General features: G+C 34.7%; 1 protein-coding gene across 4 annotated transcripts in view; it reads right to left on the minus strand.

Moving 5' to 3' along the window:
* USP47 (ubiquitin specific peptidase 47) overlaps window positions 1–23,290 on the minus strand; it is a 56,674-nt gene that overhangs the window by 12,383 nt on the left and 21,001 nt on the right. For 3 of the 4 annotated variants that reach the window (XM_025172511.2, XM_015889643.3, XM_007437171.4), the window contains 13 exons: window positions 21,607–21,686; window positions 17,758–17,907; window positions 8,318–8,413; window positions 8,070–8,222; window positions 7,419–7,586; window positions 6,247–6,378; window positions 5,188–5,264; window positions 4,256–4,311; window positions 3,548–3,660; window positions 1,712–1,816; window positions 803–1,010; window positions 316–431; window positions 103–222 (listed from right to left, as the gene is read on the minus strand). In XM_025172511.2, the coding sequence (XP_025028279.1) occupies window positions 103–222; window positions 316–431; window positions 803–1,010; window positions 1,712–1,816; window positions 3,548–3,660; window positions 4,256–4,311; window positions 5,188–5,264; window positions 6,247–6,378; window positions 7,419–7,586; window positions 8,070–8,222; window positions 8,318–8,413; window positions 17,758–17,907; window positions 21,607–21,686 (1,574 nt within the window). The remainder of the gene's footprint in view (window positions 1–102; window positions 223–315; window positions 432–802; window positions 1,011–1,711; window positions 1,817–3,547; window positions 3,661–4,255; window positions 4,312–5,187; window positions 5,265–6,246; window positions 6,379–7,418; window positions 7,587–8,069; window positions 8,223–8,317; window positions 8,414–17,757; window positions 17,908–21,606; window positions 21,687–23,290) is intronic. The other variant, XM_007437172.4, reaches the window with a different exon arrangement.

Genomic DNA, 23,290 nt, shown 5'->3' on the forward strand with positions numbered 1-23,290 from the left:
ATTTTATCTTAGCATTTCAATACATTTTTGTAGACAACCTGAGGTTAATACAATATTTATTCTTATACTTTGAAAGAAAAACTGGAAGAAAAAATATCTTACTTTATTGCTCCTAAAAAACCCTTCAGCTTTAAGTGTTTTATTGGCCACACTGAGAATACGCAAGTCATTATAGCAACGTTCCAAAACAACACGCATTGTCTCGGCAGGCAAATGTATAGCCTATGGTAATAGGAAAAGGAAGATAAAATAAGCGCTTTTAATACTCTAAAGAAAAACTCAGGAAAAAAAGAGAAAAAGATGCAACTTATTTACCTTTGAAATGAGATACTTGAACTCTGTAACTGTCTGGTTCAAATAAGCACGGACACTAATTGGAGGAGCCACTGTGTCCTGTTTTAGGTCAACAACGTGAACCTTTACCATGACTTCTGTCAAAATAATAAACATAACTCATGAAGAAGATATAACAAATGGAAAAAAAGGTTAAAAAGAACATTAAAAAAATCTTTTTTATATATATATCAAATTTATATCACCGCCCAACTCTCCACAAGGAGGGACTCTGGGCGGTTCAAAACAAAACAATTTAAAATCAATAAAAACATAAATAATACAGTATAAAATACAGTTATTAAATATAATAAAATCCAAGCGATGGTGATATTATTTCAGCCTCATTTGCCTCATAAATGCTCAATTTAAAAATAATATACTTAGTATAAGTTGTATGCTATAATATATTATCAAAAAAAGTGTTGTTTTGCATTCATAAATAATAATTTTATAAAGTATCACTTACCACCAGGTTTATAACACTGGAAGGACTGATCAGGTTGCCTGGTTTCCAGAAGGAGATCAAACATGTATGTTGATTTAACACCACCAAGTAAAATCCCCATGGCGGTGTCATCTTCTCCTTCATATGATCGTTCCAAATAATCATGGAACTCATCATACTTAACAAGACGACAGCAATTCAAAGGAATTGCCTCTTCTAAATCCATTATCTATAACCAATGCAAAGATGAAAAATAATTATTGAAATGCTGATCAAATGTTCAGTCAAAACCGAAGAAAAACATTCTAATTTCAAGTTTTCCAGACATTATGTTTGTTAATAGAAATAAAATTTCTAGGAAGTAAATGCATGCCCACTAATCTAAAAATAATGCCAAGATTATCTTTATTCTCCATTCATAAGTGACCTGGCAAGGTTCTATTGGCACGACTGCCATAAATGTAATCATTTTATTTGTTATATTTGTATCCTCCCTTCCCTCTAGGCGCTCAAATACCTTCATTACTATACCACAATGGGTTTGTTGTGGCTTTCAGTTAACAAAGAGTACTAACAGCAGCTACAGTAAGATAAAATATTGAAAAAATATTTAGTTAACTGATTTTTATAACTGCCTTTCTTGGCACATGATCCAGACAGCCAATCTCATCCCATTACTGTCCACTGCAAACAGCCAACAATAATCAAACACAATGGCATCAAAAGAACCCCATGCATATGTTGAAATCATTTCCAAAAGTGCATGAGGAATAATAATATTACTAAATTGCTCTCTTGTGCCACTGCATACCTAGAATACTGTACAGAAATATAGCCTGCCTCCCCCCCCAACTTCCATAATGGATGTAGAGGTCTCATATAGTCCTTGGGATCTTGGCCAGTTATCAATTACATTGTAAAGTATTGTACCTTATAAGCCATCTCCACAGCTTCCTTCAGCGTCTTATCTTTATGAACTTCCAGTTTATTCTCCATCATTATTTGTTTAATAGGATGCATACAGAATAATTTTATCTGTAATTGCCATTAACAGAAGGAAAATATCAAACTGATTTTTTCAATATATTTGATAGTTCTGAATTAATAAAAGTATTATAATATTCTGTGCATGAATCTTTTTGTTAGAAAAGGAGATATCCATCAATTAAAATAAAAAGAGGACTGGAAAACAATAGTAATTGTCTTACATGCTTTTATATTTCAAGAACTCTTTCAAACATGACAAATTATATCTCACAGCTAATACTATATCAATGAGTAATCAATACATGTGATGCTTTTCAAAAGCTGACATGAAGAACTGAATCACAGTATTAGATCAGAAAATCACAAGGGTACATGTTATGTTACTTTACCCAGGTTCTAAAAGCATACGTTTTCAAAATTTTAAAACTAGTACATCAAAAATCCAAGCCAAGTGTAAAGAAAAATCTTTTCAAATTTTAATCCATGTCAAGTGAAATCAGAACACTTTACATAATTTCCACCCTTGATCTTTGTAGAAGCTCACACTTCCAACTCATTGTCTTTTCACTTACAGCAGCTTTTTCATCAAAAGAAAAAGTATACTCATCAAGCTATGTATGATTTTTAGTGCAGAATGACTATTTATAGTCATAAAATGGAATGAGCATTCTTGCATTGGCTTACTGGTAGATAATTAATATATGACAAACACCAAGTGCATGTTAAGGATCTGCATTTGAGGAAGAATGTATTATTAAATATTTTTATCCATAAAGAATTAGTATGGAACTCATGCTCCAACCTCCCCATTCTTCCTCTGGTACACCATGACCCAATAAGCTAAAGAAACTGTGATTAATATTATGTTTTGCTGAAACAAGCTACTTTCATACCATGGTTTATGAAGTTAACTTGTTTCAATAACCTATATTTAACTTAATCAGTTTGGTCACACATGCACAACACATTAATCCTTAAGGCTTCATTGCAGCAAACATGTCCACTGGCTCTTCCCTTTAGTAGAACAGCCATCAAACTATTTGTCAGTTGTTTGTTTACAGTTAAATGTGTCATAAGCAAACCATATGGCTACTTTCTACAAATAGTTCCAATAGGCTGCATAATGTCACTTCTGCTTGGATAATACCTACTACTATAAACAAGTCACAGTTTTGGGGAATTAGTTTTGGAGAAGGCAGCAGGTACATCTGCACTAAGACATATGGCTTACTGTGTTATGCTAATGCAGTACATAATCATTTTTATTTTAAAATGAAAAGAAACAAAAACAAAAAACCTTAGGGCGCTGCTGAAAGCCAGAAACTTAATTTTCTCCACCCAGTTTAGAATAATAATAAATAATAGTTTTTTCCAACTTGTCCTCCCATCAAACTAGGTTTTCAAACTAGTTTGCTAAAACCTTAAACCAGAGTTGCCTCGTTTGAACGTCATGTAAAGGTCCTGACTTAGAAGCCAAGATATCTAGTTGGGCACATAAGGGGAAGACAAATATACAAGCCTGTGGCTTGATTCTAGCTGTTGTCTTATCAGGCTTAGATCATTCAATCTTAACTGGTCCATTATCAAACAAGAGGGTAAAAATTTAGATCAATTTCTAGGAGCAATGGACTCCTAGAAATAAACAGCCTAGCAATCATTTGGAGGCACTGTGCCAAGTAAGAACATGTAAACAATTCTGATACACCTATCAATATGTACAAAATCATCTGTTCACCTGACCCTAAGCAAACATTTGAGGTGATATGTGCCAAAACATACCTTGCAGGTATTGCGCTCTATTTCACGTTGCCTCTTTTCTTGTTCTTCCAGCTCTTTTTCTTTTTCTACTAATCGTTTAATGTGCTCTGGGTATTCACTGACTTCTAAGAACTCTATTAATGCAATAAGTATGTGAGCTTTTAAAAAAAATATTTGGGTTTTGTTTCTTTGTAACCTAATCCTACTTTAAATTAGACACACACCTTTATATATACTCCTCATGCAATGCTGTCTGGCAGTATTTCTGAAATGGACACACAGCAGAAAAGGTTTTCCACACACACACATTTGCTATGCTATGCTATCCTAGTCAAGCACAGTCTATATAATATGCATGCACCTCACATATCAAACAGTAAAATCTTTAGGTCAATGCAAGGTATTTAGTAAAAAAGCACTGTTTTACCCTTTCTTCCAAAACATGTAATTATCTGGACTAAAATAAAGCTTTCAATAGTTATGTTTTCCAGCATTCCAAATCTACATTCATAAAAGCTGTTTTCTGCAACGTTATCTATTTCATACAGAAAAAAATCTGCGTATGCTCAGAACCTTCCCATTAATTTGGATTAATTTTTTTCCTCTCAGGAAATAGAGAAAAGAAAAGCAATTTAGCCTAGATTTTATAGAAATGAGGTGATCCAATCACCTGCTAGAAATATCATTAAAACCATAATGAATCTGTGAATAATGGAAATGTGCACTTACTTGCATTTCTAGTTGTATCCTTCAGTCTATATATAAGCATATATGCATTTGTAGAGCTATTGGAGAGATTTCAAACAAGCAAGCAAACAGTATTTACATCTTGAATGTTAAAATACATATGTGTTTAATAGCCAAAATTAAACATGTATAATTATATCTTAATAAAAGTAATTTTATGCATTAAACCTCTATAGTCAAAGATCTAAAACCGGCACACTATTCAAATCCAGAAGCATTTCTGGAGAACTTAAAGCACCAAGGTAAGTCTTAAAAGTACAAGACTGCTGCTTCAAATGAGCTACATCCCATTTGTCAAGGCAGGAGAAGATACAGAGTCTCGCTTTTCATGGAATGATAAAAGCACAGCTGCCCTTTCAAGAGTGCCGGATAATCAAGGATAATGTTGGATAATCAAGACAGAAGTGCACTTGCAGGTGCTAGACTGGGTTGCTTACAAATGCGGCTGGACTGGTCTTGGCCATGTTATATATGCTTCTTTAGGGAAAAGGCTGACTTCCTGAGACAGAGCAACACTCATAGATTGGTATAGCTGGGGCTCTTGCAATTGTTGCTGTGGTCACTGTTGTCAGGAGGATACAGGCCCGCTTTTCTCAGTCTGTCAGTCTGCTATAGGTCTTCAGAATGGAGGCTCCCTGACCCTGTCCTATAGACTCAGCAGGTATTTCCATTTCTATCAACATACTGACAACACCCTCTATTCCTCATTCTGAACAAATGTATTTATGGATTTTAAGCTGTTGGTTTTTAAATGGCTATATACATGGTTTTAAAGATTTATATATTTGCATTGTAAACCAACCAGAATCATTTGTGAATGGGCAACATATACATCTGCAAATCAGTAAAACAAATAAATATACTAATTCATTAAAAGAGCAAAGTTAGTCAGCTACAGAAGTAAAATCTCCTACCTTGCAAAAGCACTGGAGTAATACCCACGGCTTCCAGATGTTCCACCATAAGTTTTCTTAATGTCTTCATGAGTTATCTAATTGGATAAATTAAGATGACACACATTTAATTTATTTAAATGCATTACATATTTATTATATAATATGCCAGGAAACGTAAGCAAGCCCTAAATGGAAATCATATTTCTTTGTGAACTAGTAGTTTGAATATGGATCTACATAAGCAGAGAAGAAAGGAACAATATACTGAACTGTTGAACAATGGGCAACCTCCCACAAAAAGTAAAATCTCATGAAATGCCAGTGGGTTTACAAGAATTTGGCCTTTAAAGAGTTTTAAAAATATTATTTAATTTAAATTTAAATTCATGACATCTGTATTAGAGCTACTTTCTTCCACTTTCTGTGTGGTGGGAGAGTACCATGGGACCCTGTGGAAGGATGTATAGTTATTAAATACAAACAGCAATATCTTATGCAAATAAGGACAAACTGGAATCCTTACATAAAATAAGCAAAACTAATATGTGTGACCATTACAATGTATACCGCTCTGCAGAAGTTTCCTCTTTGAAGAATCCTATTCTATTTCTACATGGCTTTCCTTCAGCAGATAATTAACATGTTTTGTTTTCAATTTGCCTGCTTATTTTTTTCCCCTTCCTAATGATCTCTTTAGCTTGTGTAAATCTTGAGGTTCCTTTAGCTACGCTAAAGCGGCAGAGATGACCCTGGAGAAACTATGCAATGACAGTTATAAAAATATGTTTTTAAGCCTGGGAAATAAAGAAAACACTGGAAAGAAACTCAAACTGGTTCTGCCTTAACTCCCTAGAGTTTAAGAGGGAGGCAAAGGAAAACCCAGTCAGGCTTTCAAGATTCTGTTACTGTAGCCTATCTCAATAAAGGAGAGTTTCAGTCATTCTCGAGGAATCTGTTTCCTGACCTGGCCTACTCTGAAGAGCTGACATGCTGATGCCACTTTTTAAATCATGGGTCTGCTGTTCGGTTTCATTATAGGCACTCGAGATCCTTGTCGAGACCACTATAATAACTTACCTTGCTAACGTGTTGATCATTGAAACTGTACCACTGGTCATCACTGAAGGATTTTATGCATGCATAATAATGACCACCAGCTGCACTTCCCGAATGAACCATAACAGAAAATAATTCATATAATAATGAATTCTGTGAGATATAGAAAACAGCAAATATAGATTGGTCAGAAAATATTAATATCATTTTTCAGAGTTACTTACTTTTTTTTCAATTGTTACTGAGTATTTTATTTTTCATGCTATCCAGATCTCACACCCTTTCTTTTCTTACTTAGAGCAACCCTAAAATGTTAATGCTAACATTTAAAATGCTACTCTTGCTACTTGTCTCATAAATATGGGAGCATATTGATTAGTCACATTTTGTGAGATAACTAGCTCCTTTGACTAGAAACAAAACAAAGCCTGAGCATTTGTAAGAATATTTTAGGAATAACAAATTTCATAAAAATTAAAGATTATTAAATTATCCATCAAAATCACCCTAATTCTAATATTACCTGCTCATTTTTAAGTCATATTATTACTTCTAATAATATCTGCTCATTTTTATTTCTTGCCATATCATTCATATTTTAAACAGCATTTTGCTAAGGTACTCTCACCAGCAACAACTGACAACAGAACATATTCCAGCAAGTTGGGTATGACTATGAAGGCCAAAACTCTACCGTTTTTTTTTTTGTCTGAAATTATTTTACTTTTGAGAAAAGACTCTTCCCTTCCATACTTGCTAGGAACTGTTGGCTAATATTATTTTCCTTTTCCTTGCAATTAGGCAAAATAACCTGATGCTGTTTTTCTACAAGTGAGATCAGCTAGTGACATTTGTTATTCTAAAATCACGTAATTCACGTTCTCATAATGGTATTGATAAAACGTCTATTGTCTTTTGTAAAATATGTATATAAATAGCAGCATATTGACATAAGGCTATCTCTACTATATTGCCACGTGTTTTCTGAGCCTTAGTGGCCTCCCCTCAGGCTGTTTTGCAATTAACTGGAAACTAGCTGAAACTGCAATATCAATTTACTGACAAGTTTTGTAAGGCAAACAATATTTTGTCTTACTTTGTACATTATAAAATAATCTTGACTATGCAAATATGCAATAATTTTATCTTTAAAAGGCATACCAAAGTAGCATAAAATTATTTGTAATTAATACCTTTTCACTGACAACTTTTGAAATTCTTTCAGCGGCACTACTGCTTTCAAGACATATTCCTTCATCAATGCCATCATCATTAGAAAAGTCATTACTCATTTGATCACTGTGACAACTGCCTTCATTCTCTGCTCCGCTATCAGTGCAGCTCTCTGTTTGAGGAGACTTCTTAAAACAAGTCATAAGGATTAGTTTATAAATATTAAAGATCTGTACATCTTACAAAATAACTTGTGTACATGAGAATTAAATTCCTCTGTAAAAATATTCTACAGACTTATTTTAGTTCAACCATGGATGGATTCTTATGTTCTCTCTTTCTACACACTAATACCCAGAGATGAGCTCATTTTAGAGATACACAGCAAGGAGGCATTTCAGGAAAAATAAGGCCTGCATGCTTCTCCCTATTTCTTGGTACCTTGCTCTACTGCAAGTGTGTCTCTATGCATGCATAGCAGTTACAACTGAAGTCTATGTTTTATGCCTAAAAAGTTTGAATGGGTAGAGAAAAGACAATATGCACGTGTTGATCCTGACTGTGAATAAATTCCAAATTGATCTGCATGTGAAATAAGCTTACAATTTAGAGTCAATTAAGGTATTTCTTGGGGAAAAAAAACCATAATCCAAGTGTATACTGATTATTACCTCATCTTCAATATCAATGAATGAGCCCATATCTAGCTCTTCAGGAAATGTCATACGGTCATTAAGTTTTATCCTATGCATAGTAGTATAATCAAAGTCAAATCTCTTTAGCTGCAAGGTCAGCAAATATGGAAAATGCAAGAATCGCAATCCCTGCAAGATACAAAGAAAATTCAACTGTCAATGATGAATTGCATTTCAGATATGTAAGTATAGCCACTTCATTATTTAGGTTAAAAGGTGTTTACCTTTCTTGCATCACATTTCTTCTTGCATCGTTCACAGAAATACTGATTAGCACCATCAAGGATCTCAGGCTGAATAAAAGCATGCAGAGCCTCTTCCTAATCAAAATTTTTAAAAAAATGTTAGCAACAGTTAAAAGACCAGCTGTATGCACCATGCAATATTTAGTAATTTGACATCAAAGAAACTTGAATTCTATATACTCAAATAAGTACAACATTCCTCACACAAGTCAGTGAAGAAAAATATATAACAAGTGTCAACTTCTTTTATATTTTCCCTTCAGTAAGCAGCCAAATCATGACCCATAACACATTATTTATTAAATAATTTATGGTTCCAACATGTTTAGATTTTGTGAACAATCTAAAGCAAAATCTGTTATCTTGCACATCACATTAAGTCACAATAGCATAGTCAGTCATCCACAGAAGTAAATCAGTTCCATATCCTCAGCCACTTGATTTAAAACTGGCTTTATTTTATTGGGATCAAGTGCCTAATTAAACATAGGGTATACTTTTAATTAACATAATCCTATCCACTCTGGAGAATATTTCCACGCTAACGTGAAAACTTCAGATTTAAGCACTGGATGTAATTCAAGTTTCATTAAACACAACTGGCTTTCTACAAAGTATAACTTGAGAATATCTCTTGCCGTTACCAAATGATCTTGACTGGTTTCTCATCCATTATTAAACTTAGTTCGAGGTCTTAGTACTTTCCTATAAAACCCTACCCAGCTACTACTTGCACAGAGGTCCACTACCATGTCAATTGCCCTGATGTCCCCTTTAGAACATCCATACTACCTAACCCGAGGCAAGTGATGAGGCAGGAGGAGTGTGTCTATGTGTGAGACAAAGAAAGAGATATTCTATTTCCAGATGTCTCTCTCTACAGAAAAGCTTACCTTTTTACACCAAAGTTTTCAATTCTGGCATTAGGCCAATACTGCTTATCCTTATCAGGTTTATAAAATATATTTTTGGAAGATTTTTAGAGCCAAACATTGATGTTTTTAATGGATGGCCTTTTTCAGCATTTTTGTATTAACTTTCTATCATTCTATCAGTAAAAATTTCTGAAAAATGGATGCTAAAGGATGTTATTAAAGTGTTTGAAAAATATTTTAAAGATGTAAATTACTATCTTGCAAAGCTTAAATGTGACTGGATATATTTTGAATACCTTGCAAAAAGCACTTAATAATATGTCCATTTAGGTTTCAATGCAATAACCATTTTTTTCACAACAAATATTTTTAATAATAATGAAAATAAATTCAAATAGTAATCAGTTGTATCAAAGTTCTTAATGAATATGGTGGAGGAAGGTTAGCATTGGTCTAAATTCAATTCAGATGTTATTCAAAAGTATTAAGACATTGAACCAGATTAATGTGAAAGTTGAGATGAGACTGGGTTCACAACCTAGTTAAGAACCTTTGCTCACAAAGGTTAAAACAGACATAACATTAGCCTGTTATCAGTGTGTAATTTAAAGGCAAATGAGTTTTTTTAAAAAAATTAAAATCCTATGATTCAATTTCTCTCATCAACAGTTGTTCCCTGGTGTCTAAATAAATAAAAGGGGGGCTTAGTTGGGCACAAGACTCACCAATTGCAAAATGACTGGTGCACAGCTTATAAGATTACTATCTAAAGCATGTTGTTTGATGGATCCCACTTTGGGAGGAGATCAAGGATATGGGAAGGTCTTCAAAAAGCCTCCAATTCATCCCTTCTCCCTCCATTTCTGAGAGCTCAGAGAAGCACTAAGAACAAACAAAACAAAACATTTACAGCCCTTGCTTTTTCACATGGATAAAAATTCTGTCACTGCTGAAACAGAAGAAACGCTTTAAAAAAGCTCCCAACTCCAATGGCCTACCAGAAGTGGGCTGGTGGTCATTAGGCTAAAGAAAGAAATATCATGCTGCTATAATTTTCTGTGTGATTGCTCTTCAAAACAAAGAATCTAGAAAATGTCTGCATACTTTACCTAAATACTGTGAAATGGAAAAAAAATACTTTTTACAGAACAAAATTTATATCAGAAGGGATTGTTACTGAAAATTCTAAAGTGCATGTCATTTTGAAGTTTGATCCATACCACATACATTAAAAATCTAAAGCCAACATGCACATTCCTTACACATACTGTAGAAGTTTAGATGATAACTATGACTTAAATATTTTTAGGGAAAATTGGCTAATTACAATTCCGAAGTTGTACATACTAAAGCATTTCTAATTTTTTTTCTAGAAATGATATTGAGGTAGATATACAAAACAAGAGCTATCTCTAATTAATAAGTAAATGACATGTGAATGACTGAAGAAGTAGGTATGTGAAATTTATGTAAGCTCTGTGTGATGTGCAAGTCAACAAGGAACCATATTGTTCTATATTTATATACAGAGACAAAAAAGGAAGTGATGCTCCTAAAAATCTAAAAGTATATGAAAATTCATGGATGGTAATGCATTATTTAATGGCTTTATTGCTTACCAAGGAGAAAATGATGCTTAAACTAATTATTTTAAGCTTTTGGCACTTCACTTTTTAAAAAAGAAAACTACATAGCTCTTAATAATCTTACTTTTCATTCTGGTATTTTTTATTTCTAAAATAAAACTAAAAGAATGATAGAAACTACAAGTTTGTAATTATAGGATTACAGAACTTGTAGTTTCTACAATTCTTTTAGTTTTATATTCTTAATATTCCATGAAAATATCTCTGAAATATATCGTCAGGACCAAGTATTTATTGCCTCAAATCATTAAGTGCAACCAGTTGGATCCAGCTAGCTGTGTTGTTCTTACCTGTGGATTATATTAGTTGAAATTAGTCCCATTGGAAAAACAGTGGAATTAGTGGTAGACTTAATGGTAGGATAAGACATTTTTCTCCAAACTTAATGGGAAACAGTATTTGAATAACACCAATAATGAATTAATTACAAGAGCAGAATGTAACATTAAAGCAGTCTTTATTGTCTTATAGTAATATTCCACAAACTACTGTAATATAATAGGTTTGTGCAAAGGGACATCTCACAAAGTATACTGATAGGAGGGAAGCACTTCTTTTTTGAACTATTAGAGTATCTGTATCCTCTGAAAGCCCTATAAGGTAGAACAGACTAAGAATCAGACACCGTGTAGGCCAAAAGCTACTGCTATTAGGACTATAGTCAGAGAATCTTACAAGTCTGAATGTGCTTCTCTTCCTCCCTCTTTTATCTTCATGTGAATGGGGGGGGGGAGGGTTTTTTGTAAACCACTTTCTTGGCCTGGGCTCATGCCTTCTTTATCTGATCACTGCCTCGATAACTGATCTTCCCTCTATCCTTCAAGGCCATCCTTTATACACACTACAGTGTGGCTGCTTGGAAGTCTTTCCTTCTCTCTTTCTGCCCCCTCCCACCCCCACAAGCATGTGCATGTAGACAACAGATCTGGGATGAGCAAAAAAGTGAAGTGGCATTGGAGGATGTGCTACTTTAACACTTTTGAGACAGGTACTTTGCTCACATTAGTCTGCTTTCTGAAGCATCCCTTTTAAATGCTTTAAACAACCCTATTACTTTTAAAGTATAAAGCATTATGTGGAAAGCAATCATCATGTGTTCAACAAACCAGAGTTTAAAAATTTTGGCTTAACATTCTGTTAACCTACAAGATTTGCCACTTCTGGCTATTAGCAATTTCAAATTATTTCTACCATTTTTCCATGACATTCAAAGTGGCACTACTACAATATTTTAAAATATTTAAAAACATATTTCCAAAGTTGAAAAGTCATTCTTAATCTTTGTTCTAGGTGAACTTTTAGGCAAGCAAATACAGTAGATTGTTCTTTAATACCTGCCAGACTAAATCCTTACAGGTAGTCTTCCACTTATGACCACAATTGGGACCAGCACTCCCCATCCCCAATCCAAGCCATTCTGGGCTTGGTCCCTCCCAGCCTCAGTAAAGTAAGGGAAAGCCTCCAACCCCCCACACCTGCCTATCTCCCCCCGCTCCATCTCTGGCTTTTAGCCACCCTGCACCTTGCCTTGTGGGCCGGCAAGCAGCCCCAGAACGGTGCAACTCTCAGTCTGCTTGCCATGCTGCAGCTCAGGGGCTTCTTGGCCCTCTTTCCTCTTTCACTCACACATGCACCACACCCTCCTCCCTTCACTTGCTCGCACGCACCAGCACCCTCGATCCCACTGCACCCTCCTTCCTTGCTCAAGGGCTCTACAGGGGCACTTCCAGCACTGAAGAACTCTCCAGGGACGCTTCTGGCATGCTGTGAGGCTTTCTCCTACCTCTTGCAATGGCCCAATGCCAAACTAAAGGTGAAGGGGGGTGCGCGCAAGTGAGCAAAGGGGGAAGGAGAGCACTGCTGTGTGCAAGCGCACGGAGGGCGTGATGCATGCATGCAAGGGAGCAAAGGAAGATGCAGTGCTGGTGTGTGTGAGCAAGTGAAGGGGGAAGGAGGGTGCAGTTTGTGTGAGCAAAGGAAGGAAGCTAATTCCTATTTGTGAATAAAATATAATCATTTGGGCTGCTTATTGCATGCAATATGAAAACAAGGTAAAATAATGGTATACTTTGGCCCTGCTTTTGTTTAACCTGAATATTAAAAATCTGACTTGTGTGGACCCTCCTAAGTTAGTAGGTTTTTTTTATGCAGCTGACATAGAGGTTCTTTTTATGACACCTACTGGTTTAAGAAGGACATTACAAGCTCCTATTGATCAGAAGAACTATTAAATATTAATTAGCAAAAGATAAAGATCTTTTATCTTTGCTAAGAGGCCATTTAAATACAAATGACAGATGTACATTTCAATCCTATATTTAGGATTAAATGTACATTTAGGATTAAAGCTAACTAGAGCAAGTTAGCTTTATAAACATCTGGGAGATTTTTTTTCAAATTACAAGAAGATAAAAAAATTCAAATTAAATATGCAGATAAGAATGCTTAATGCAGCACAGCTGTTATTTTAAAAAAGAAAAAGTCTACTGTATTTCTTCTGCAACTAAGGTATTCAAGGCAAAAATAATGACCAGTTGCTATATGACTGCCAGATATATTTTTACAAGGATTTTGGCTCATTAGAGATGGTTTAGGATACATTTTTAGAATATTATTTGCAATTCCTCATGTGCTGAATGCCGTTTGCAGTTTATGATGGGGAGAACTGATGCTTGAGCTTGCATTTGTTTATTTAATGTGGGGCTTAAATTATTTTTTTTCTATCTTCAACTTTGTTGGACCATTTTCAAACAACCTAGAACTGAAAGAAAAATTATGATAATATAGGTTCTCCCTTGAACTGTTTTCACTGACATTTCATACAGCAGAATGCATTTTCAGACATGACATTTGGAATTTTGTATAAAATTCCAAAAAAATTCAAGTGTGGTTTCTAATGTCAGGAGGATCCAGGATGAGTTTTTTTATTGCATGTTACTGTTTTAATTTTTTTAGCTACAAAGCAGCTAAGAGCCTTAAGTCTGGTCCATTCTATTATCCTGTCAGTTGTCTTAAAAACAGGTATCAAAATATTCCATTTCGTAAGTATGTGTGTCCTGAGGAATCAGATTAGATAGTGAGGCATATTCTCTGATATTATACTACAAAGATACTTGCTCTCCTTCACTATTTCTATTCTGGTGAATATACCAGGCAGATTCAATAAATTTTATGAACCTATTAGGTTAGATTCCAGAATTTATTGAAAAAGTTACCATGTTCTGTATCATTGCTTCTATGATTCATGATAAATTGTCCAATTGTCTTGCTTAGTACTATATGTTCTGTATTTATACTGATGTGTGCTAAATAGTTTGATGATTTTAAGTTATCATACTCTCTCTCCATGTATTTATTTTATTTTTTGTGCTGAACGAATGGCATATTAAAATCAATCCAAAATCAATCTAAAATCAGTATATTATAAATGTATAGAAATGCAAGTGAAAGTGTTTTGTAAGAGTAAAATATATTAAACATATATTTAAATAAACTTTAAATTCAGGAATAGCATTTTTACTTATAATAATGGTGATATTTTCAACAATGGAGCTATCTGTGCAGCTATGGATCCAACGTTTGGCCGTGTATAGAAGTACCATTCAAATTTCTCTGTTATGTCTGAAATCAACTGCTGATATATTATTAACCTAATCTAGCAAGAAATTAGCCCCTCTTAAGATAATAGTAATTTTTTAAAAAATATTCCTCTATATCTCTTTGCATGGAATACAAACAAACCCACTGTAATTGCAAATAGCTATGCTATGATGGAACAAAATGATGACAGCAGAACAGTGAAATAAAGCATTTCTTCAGATTAACAAGATTATCCTTAAGCCCAAATTTAAGGTCTTTATTCTTAAGATCATAAGTAAAAAAACTCAAGATCTATTTTGAAAAGTCAGTAGTAAACAACTCAATATACCTAAATCAAATAAATTATACAACTAGACATTCTCTCAAAATTCTTTTCCTTTAAAATGCTAATAGAAATTGTAAATATTTACAGTAACAATTAGAAACAATAGCCAGATTGGCTTTTGGGAAGGGGCAAGACAGATTAGTATCATTCATTCTGACATGTTTTAAATAGGAAATCACTTACCTCTAACTAGAGTTCTTTCAAGGTAGTATCCTCCATAGATCCCCTATTTTGGATAGTGCCGTCTGTGGCAAGTCCCCTCAGAAACACACTAGCAAGATCGAAAGAGCTTTACATTCCCTTCCACAAGCCCTATTAGCGCATGTGTTGATCCCGTTATGATTATTTTGGTCTCTGAGTCAAATTCTTACTTACTCTTATTAATGGAGGATCAATGGAGGATACTACCTTCAGAGAATTCCATTTAGAAACAGGCGATTTTTCCTTTCTCCAAAAGCAAGTATCCTCCATAGTTCCCAAATGTTGAAAACTACAACTAAGGTATTTTTCTACCAGAGGATCAGCCTTGCAATCTAATGTAAGAAAAATCTAAAATATTTCAGATGAATCGAATATCAACACAGGTGATTTAGTAGGTAGGGCAGTACACAATAATATTGATTCTCATCTCCAGATAATTGTAAGAAAAATAGACAATATTGTCTGAACTAAACAGAATAAATAAGGGATTTGATATAAGGCAAATTCCCCAGGTTAAGAATCCCCAGTTTAAGGACTACCCATAGTTAAGAATGGAGCCTAGTGTAGCAAAATTTGAGTTAAATACACAAAATTTGAGTACAATGATTCAAGTTAATTACACAATATTTATATAGTATTATATAATAATACTATTCCAGCTTAAATACAAATTCGACTTAAGGACAGACCCTGGCAATGGAATTCGTTCTTAAACTGGGGACTACCTGTAGTTATGATGTATGAAGAAAAAAAAATCCTGTATTATTTAACCAAATTGTGTGGGGGGTTTTTGGTCAAGGTACAAGCCCTTAACATTTTACCAATAGAAATACAACACAGACAAAGCAATTTATCCAATTAGCTCCCATTATCCAATTGTACTTTCTACTGAAAACATGAAATAATCAGAATAGGAAAGCACTAAAATATTCTATTTATAAGGAACACTTTATAGTCATTTTATATATTTATAAAAAATTAAATTATGGAATATTTGCTAAGTTGTATACCAAATTTAATAAAATTTAAAATTTCTATAAACTGTTAAACATCAGAGAGATTATCTAGTCTGCTGGCTGTCCACCGACTGATTAACTAGTAAAGATTCCTTCAAGGTGACCTCAACCTCTGGTGATATCATGGACTACTCCATGTCGTTTTCTTGGCAACAGCACAGAAGTGATTGCCTTTGCCTTCTTCAAGGGTATTTTTTCAACTTCCTGTCTAGATTACAAGTTTGGTATCTCCTGGTGGTCTCTCTTTCAAATGGTAACCAGCTGTAACTCTGCTTAAATGATCAGCAAAAGTGGGCTAGGAGCTGAAATCTAATTAGGCAAAAGTTAGCACTTGCTTGGATTGAAGTTCTTGGGGAAAAAAAATCTGGGTAACACAAACCTATAAGAACACGTTAATAAGCATCTATACTTGTATCTATCTATATATCATGTATCTTAACTGTGAAAGATTATGAAATATACACTCATGTTTTTTAAAAGAATGCAGCGGAAGACCAGAGGATAATAGAAATTCTGGGTTTGTTTGTTTAGCAGATTACATCACTGAAATCAGTGTAATCATTTTAAATAATAGCTTAATGGATAAAGTATCCTTTGTTTTTAAAGCTGTCTATAAGCCTTGTTTTGCAACCCAAACCATACAAAGTCCTTTTGCTATTGGCAAAAAAAAAAAAAAAAAAGCATCAATTTAGGAAAATAGTATTTTAAATCCATTAAGTGATTTAAAATTTTAATGGTCTAAGAACCATATGAAAATAATATGCAAAAAAAGATGTAATTAAAAAATTTACAACTCAGACAGGCAGATAGTAGGGAAGTGTGCCGGCTGGTACTCTCTTACAGACAAGGTCAGCTGATGACTTTGGGCCAGTCACTCTCTCTCCGCTCTAGGAAAAATGGAATGGCAAACTACTTATGAAAATATTGCCAGAAAACTACATGGACCTGTCCACATATTTCATCAGGAATCAGGGTTGACTCGAAGGACCATGACATTAGAAAAAAACCAAAACCACCCTTTATTTCTTGCATAGTGCCATGATAGGGAGATACATAGGAATACTGGAGTGATCAGCATGCCTATTTTCAATTCAGAGCAATCCTTCCTATCTCGCTGCTTTCAGTCACTGTAATCAGAGTAGCCATTACAATCAGATAATCACTGGTTATCTCAATCTAAGCATCCTGGATAAGGCAAAAAGGCTGGTGGGAGAGTTGGAGAGAACTAGATACTGCTCAATTACCGATTTGGCAATGTGGGTCCAGTCAGAGAGATATAAGTACAACAGAAGTTGGTCTCAGTCAAACTGCTTGTGCAATAGTTTATTGAGACTCTTTCCCCCAGTCCAACCAAAAGCGTATCTGGAATTCCAAACAGGAATTCCTTTCCTATTTGCTATAATATCTACCAATAGTTTCAGAATAATTTATTCACATAAAAGCCCATATTATGTTTCATTCCTTATTTCAAAAGTACCTTTTTTCTACAAGAAAGGCAGAACATGTGTTATTTTATTACATCTACAATATTAAGATTTCACATGTTACTTGACTGCGTTTCTTTCTCTCTTAAACATGCACCAGTAGGACTCATTGAAGGGCAAAAAATCTTCTAGAACTTGCTAGCCTGTTTACTGCACAAAGACGGACAACCCAAGATGGAGTTTCCAGGACAATGCTTACCTTTAAAGAAAGTGACAGTACTGCGGTATTATTATATATATAGATGCAGTAGCATTCAGTTTAACATACACACCACACTAGCAAAGGCCTGACTGGCACCATAAGGCCGAATAACCAGTGGAATATCCAGGTAAGTATCAATTCTCCAGCTCTCATAGCCGCATTCCAGGCATCTTACATAGTCCTTCAGCTTGCCTTGATAGAGCTGATTTATGAGATCAGCCTGCATTTGAGGAAAAAATAATAGTATGTCAGCATAGCCCAAAATAAGATTTTATTTATCTTTATGTAGCATTATTTCCTTAAGAATTTAAATCTAGCTGGCTTATCTATTCTAAATTGCAAAAGAATATTTACAAAAGTAGTTCAGGATATGTATTCTAAATTCTGCCTTTCATCCTTAAGATCATTAATAGTATTCTTTAAATTTTTAAAAAAATCAAAAGTATATATGGAATATATTTAGAACTCATTGGTACTGTTGTGGCTATTCATTACTTCAGCCAGCCTTCAGTTACTTTCTAAATTAAAATAAAATTGAACCCAAGATCATGACAGATATTTCCTTTTCCAATTCCAACTATTTCCATTCCAGCTAAAAATAAATGCCAAATTCTATTGAAAGCCCATATCAATTTTGTATCTATTCATAAATGCATATGGTTTTCACATTTTGTCTTTTTTTTTTTTTTTATAAAAGGTCATATTCATATATAAAAATATATAGGCACATTTTGAATGTATTTTTTCTCAAAATGCATATGCAAACATATTTTATTTAAATGTATACATTTCAAAATGTTTTTTGATATATTTTTGAGCTGGGCAGGAAACACTGGACATTTAGTAAAGATTGGTGTAATGGATGTATGCAAGAGTGGGAAAAGGAGAGGCAGGAGTCATGTCATCCAGATTTAATACTGAATTGCCCCAAGCTATCCAGGCTCCTCTCCAGTTCTACTAGGTGATCAAGCATACCAAGACCATGAAGTAATCTGGATAATCTAGTGAAGTTTTTATGGGAAAAATAATTTTCCTATACCCCTTCCATAGCAAGCTGGAAGAGGAACAGCAGCCCTCTTCCCCCCAAAAAGCAGAGGTCTACAAAAATAGCAGATATCACAGGCCAGAAATTTTCTAAGCTGACCTTCTTCAAATTGTTTTCCTGATGTGCATACAAACCTTTAGCAAAACTGGACATGTACCAGGTATCTCCATTTTATCAAATAAAAGACTCAAATTCAGGTATCCAAGTGTAGAAGACATCAAAACTAACCAGCAATCTTGCCTCAATAACATTATCAAATACTACAAGAAAGAGTCACCTGACTTTTTTCTAGGTATATTTAAATATATTTAGTGATTTATTAGAGTTGATACTGCCAGATTCAATCAACTCCTGGTGGTTTATCCTTCATGGAAAAAGAAAAATCAAAAAGATGCATCTGGATTGCCTAAAAATGTGATATGGCACTGTATTCAATTAAAACATCTATTGATTTCACAGTGTGGTTCAGATGTAATTGCAGCATCTAAAACTCCCAAATTATTGTCAGTACTGCAGTGTTTTGGAAGATTCTCCATCTATAGTATTTCTTTTATAAACACAGTATTGCTAAGGTGGATATTAGTTATTTGCAAGAATTGTGGATTGAAGAGCTAGAATAAACAATATTAACAAATCAATGGCTACAGTTCTTAAAGAATATTAAGTGATCATGTATTTCATTTTTATTGGATTTCCTACAGAATGTTTAAAATGGGTTGGTTTTTTTTACCTTACTACACTGGAAATTTAAGTATAAAAGTATAATAATTTTATACTTAGAGTATAATTTAGAATTTAGCACAATATGACTTAAGGATTTACCAAACATAGGACATAGCAAAAAGTGTTACTTTGCAATGTTGGAAAGACACTATGATTCTGGATTTACAATATTTGCTTGACAATGCATTTGTTCTCCATCAGTGTAACGGAAAGACTGAACAATATTATTCTGTGTGGTCTTTAATGGTATTTTAAAATTCAGCTGAATGATTTTCTGTATATGCATTCTAGCCAATAAAGTATGCTTTTGTTCTTTTCTATAATTTTTTTTCTGTTGTTTCTTTTGTTTGTGTATTTATATCTATATCAGTAAAGTAGACCAGTAGGTAATCCTACAGAGTTCACTAGGGGGAATGCTAAGGAAGAGCGAAGGGGCTGCTGACAAATTTTTGTATTTCTACACCATGGAGTACATGGCCATTTGGCAATGATAGTTCATCAAAGTATTTTCCCCAAGGTAAACAGAAAACCCAGAGTGTATTTAATGTAAAGTATAATAAATATGTCCAGTTTAGGACAGGTCATATGTGATGGATGAGAAAGGGCTAATTGCTAAGACCTAAAGAATGAAGAACTCCTTTTGGGAACGAAGATGTTATTCTGGATAGTACAATTGTGTATATAGGTGTCCCTTCTAACTAGTGATATGAAATATGTTTTGCATCTGAACCCCCTGAAGTCAAGTACGGGATATCATCTCAGGCTCAAAACATACAAACTACTTGTCGTAGCTGCTTTACTCTCAAAAAGGTTTTTTTTTTAATTTAAAAGAGTTTGATTCAAAACATGTTGCACACCTCTAACCCTAGCCATTTTGATGGCCATACTAAGCTTCAGACAAATCATCCTTAAGAATGTGGATTTTAATGGTTCAAAGGACAGTCTGGTTAGTCTCTTCAGGATGATATACAGATTCCATGAACAATATAGAGGGACTCACAAGTAACAGTTTTTTCAGGAACCTCTTTGTGTGTCAGCCAAATAGCAATCTACTGGCTGGTTCGGACATCATTAAATAAAGAGCAGAGATCTCTTTGTGAAAGAGGTCCATATTATAATTAGGATGAGGCAGAAAAAGAGATATTGCAGGATTTTTTAGTAATGTTTTGCACAGTTTTTATGTTTTATGTGATTGTATATATATTTATTGTTTTAATTGGTTATGTGAGCCACCCAGAGTCCCCATTGGGGAGACGGGTAGAGATAAATTAATAATATTTCCTTTGGAGAACAGCTATGACATTATTCTCTGCATTTATAGAAGTATAAATGTGTTAAATGGAAATCTGCTTGAAGGATAACACAATGCAGATACTACTGAGTAGCTTAGACCACCTGAGTTTTCTTTGAGCAATATCACAATTGAATTGCCAATTAGTGCTCAAACTCAGTAATGTAATCAATTGCTTCCTCCAGCAAAGATGCTTTGTTGTCATATGAAAGAGTATTGGGTCTGCTCTTCCTGCAAACTGATAGTAGCAGTAATACTCAATATATAGGGATGGGGGAGATCTCTGGTTACTTTAGGCATGTATATATAGGAGTACTGTGGGACTCACAGGAAGAACTCTGGAAGCAGCAAGTTGCAGCTTTGCACTTCCTTTTGGCAAAAACAAGAAAACAGGGCACAGATAAGCTCTTTTTATATTTTTTACAAGATACACAGAATTGCAGAGGCTGGGAAGAAAAAAAGATAAGCTGGAAAGAATTAGGATGACCTCTGGGTAAAAGAGATTTTACCAGGAGACTCCAACCTGAAGAAAGATTGTAAAATACAAGTTCCAGAAGGATCACATAACTCTTGCTTTTCCTTGATGGCAAGAGACTACAATCTACTTAAAGATGCCTCCCAGAGTTTGCAAAATCATGACAGTTCACATCAAAATGCACAGATTGAATCCCTCAAGTTTCAATAGTTCCAGATAAACAATGCACAATTTTTTCCATTTCACCTCAGTGTTTAAAACTGGCCTTTAAATCTATGATGGGTATAATACTGTTTTTTCAACTATTCTAGTCACGTTTCTATTCAAATAGTTCGTTATTTCCTGTTATCCCACTACCACAAGAACAAACCCAAAAATATTATACCTGCTCCGTTTGTTTCCATTTTTGTTCCAAAGCATCAAACATGACTCTACAGAGCTCCTGCACGTCATGCTGCTGCCATGCTATTGTAAAACAAAAGTGACCTTATTTAATAAAGGCATACATCCTGTCACAGCAATTTGTTAACCCAGTTACAAAAGCAAGAGAGTACATTACAGTAAATTTATTTTACCTGTAACACTGCTACTTTTGGGACTGAAATTTTTCTACATATCTCATTTTGACTTACCTAACAGTTATTTTAAAAGTATTGTTAAAGGTTTTCACGGCCGGCATACGATGGCTGGTGTGGGTCTTCCAGGCTGTGTGGCCGTGTTCTTGAAGTTCTGTTTCCTAACGTTTCGCCAGCACCTGTGACCGGCATCTTCAGAGTGCAGGAGCACAGACAAGAGCAGTTCTCTCAGTGCCCAACGTTAGGAAACAGAAACTTCAAGAACACGGCCACACAGCCCGGAAGACCCACACCAATTATTTTAAAACATTATTTTCAAACAAACAAACAAAGGATTGATAATTGTAATTTAATAACTTTGTGTCATTATATACTAAACTTTAACTAAACTAAATAATAGAATCACAGAACTGGAAGAAATTGTTTAGGGCATCAACTCTGCTTAGTGCAGGGAAACAAATTAAACCAGCCCCCCAAAATGTCTTCCAACCTGCTTGAAGAAAGTAAAAGCTCACCATCTTGATAGACAATTTAGTCTATTCTTGGACAGCTCTTACCATCAGGTAATTTTTCCTAATATTCAACTATAAGCTGCCTTCCTATACTTATATTATTCTGTTGTGAATTGGGAATTAAGGCTAATGGTCTGTAATAATAATAATTTATTAAACTTGTATGCTGCCCGACTCTATGTACAGTGGGGCAAAAAAGTATTTAGTCAGCCACCAATTGTGCAAGTTCTCCCACTTAAAAAGATGAGAGAGGCCTGTAATTTTCATCATAGGTATACCTCAACTATGAGAGACAAAATGGGGGAAAAAATCCAGAAAATCACATTGTCTGATTTTTAAAGAATTTATTTGCAAATCATGGTGGAAAATAAGTATTTGGTCAATATCAAAAGTTCATCTCAATACTTTGTTATATATCCTTTGTTGGCAATGACAGAGGTCAAACGTTTTCTGTAAGTCTTCACAAGGTTTTCACACACTGTTGCTGGTATTTTGGCCCATTCCTCCATGCAGATCTCCTCTAGAGCAGTGATGTTTTGGGGCTGTCGCTGGGCAACATGGACTTTCAACTCCCTCCAAAGGTTTTCCATGGGGTTGAGATCTGGAGACTGGCTAGGCCACTCCAGGACCTTGAAATGCTTCTTACGAAGCCATTCCTCCGTTGCCCGGGCGGTGTGTTTGGGATCATGCTGAAAGACCCAGCCACGTTTCATCTTCAATGCCCTTGCTGATGGAAGGAGGTGTTCACTCAAAATCTCACGATACATGGCCCCATTCATTCTTTCCTTTACACGGATCAGTCGTCCTGGTCCCTTTGCAGAAAAACAGCCCCAAAGCATGATGTTTCCACCCCCATGCTTCACAGTAGGTATGGTGTTCTTTGGATGCAACTCAGCATTCTCTCTCCTCCAAACACGACGAGTTGAGTTTAGACCAAAACGTTCTACTTTGGTTTCATCTGACCATATGACATTCTCCCAAT

The sequence above is a fragment of the Python bivittatus genome, unplaced genomic scaffold (assembly GCF_059951505.1).
Source record: "Python bivittatus isolate LINGU-HERP-01145 unplaced genomic scaffold, Pbiv_v1 ctg000480_np1212, whole genome shotgun sequence".
Lineage (NCBI taxonomy): Eukaryota > Metazoa > Chordata > Lepidosauria > Squamata > Pythonidae > Python > Python bivittatus.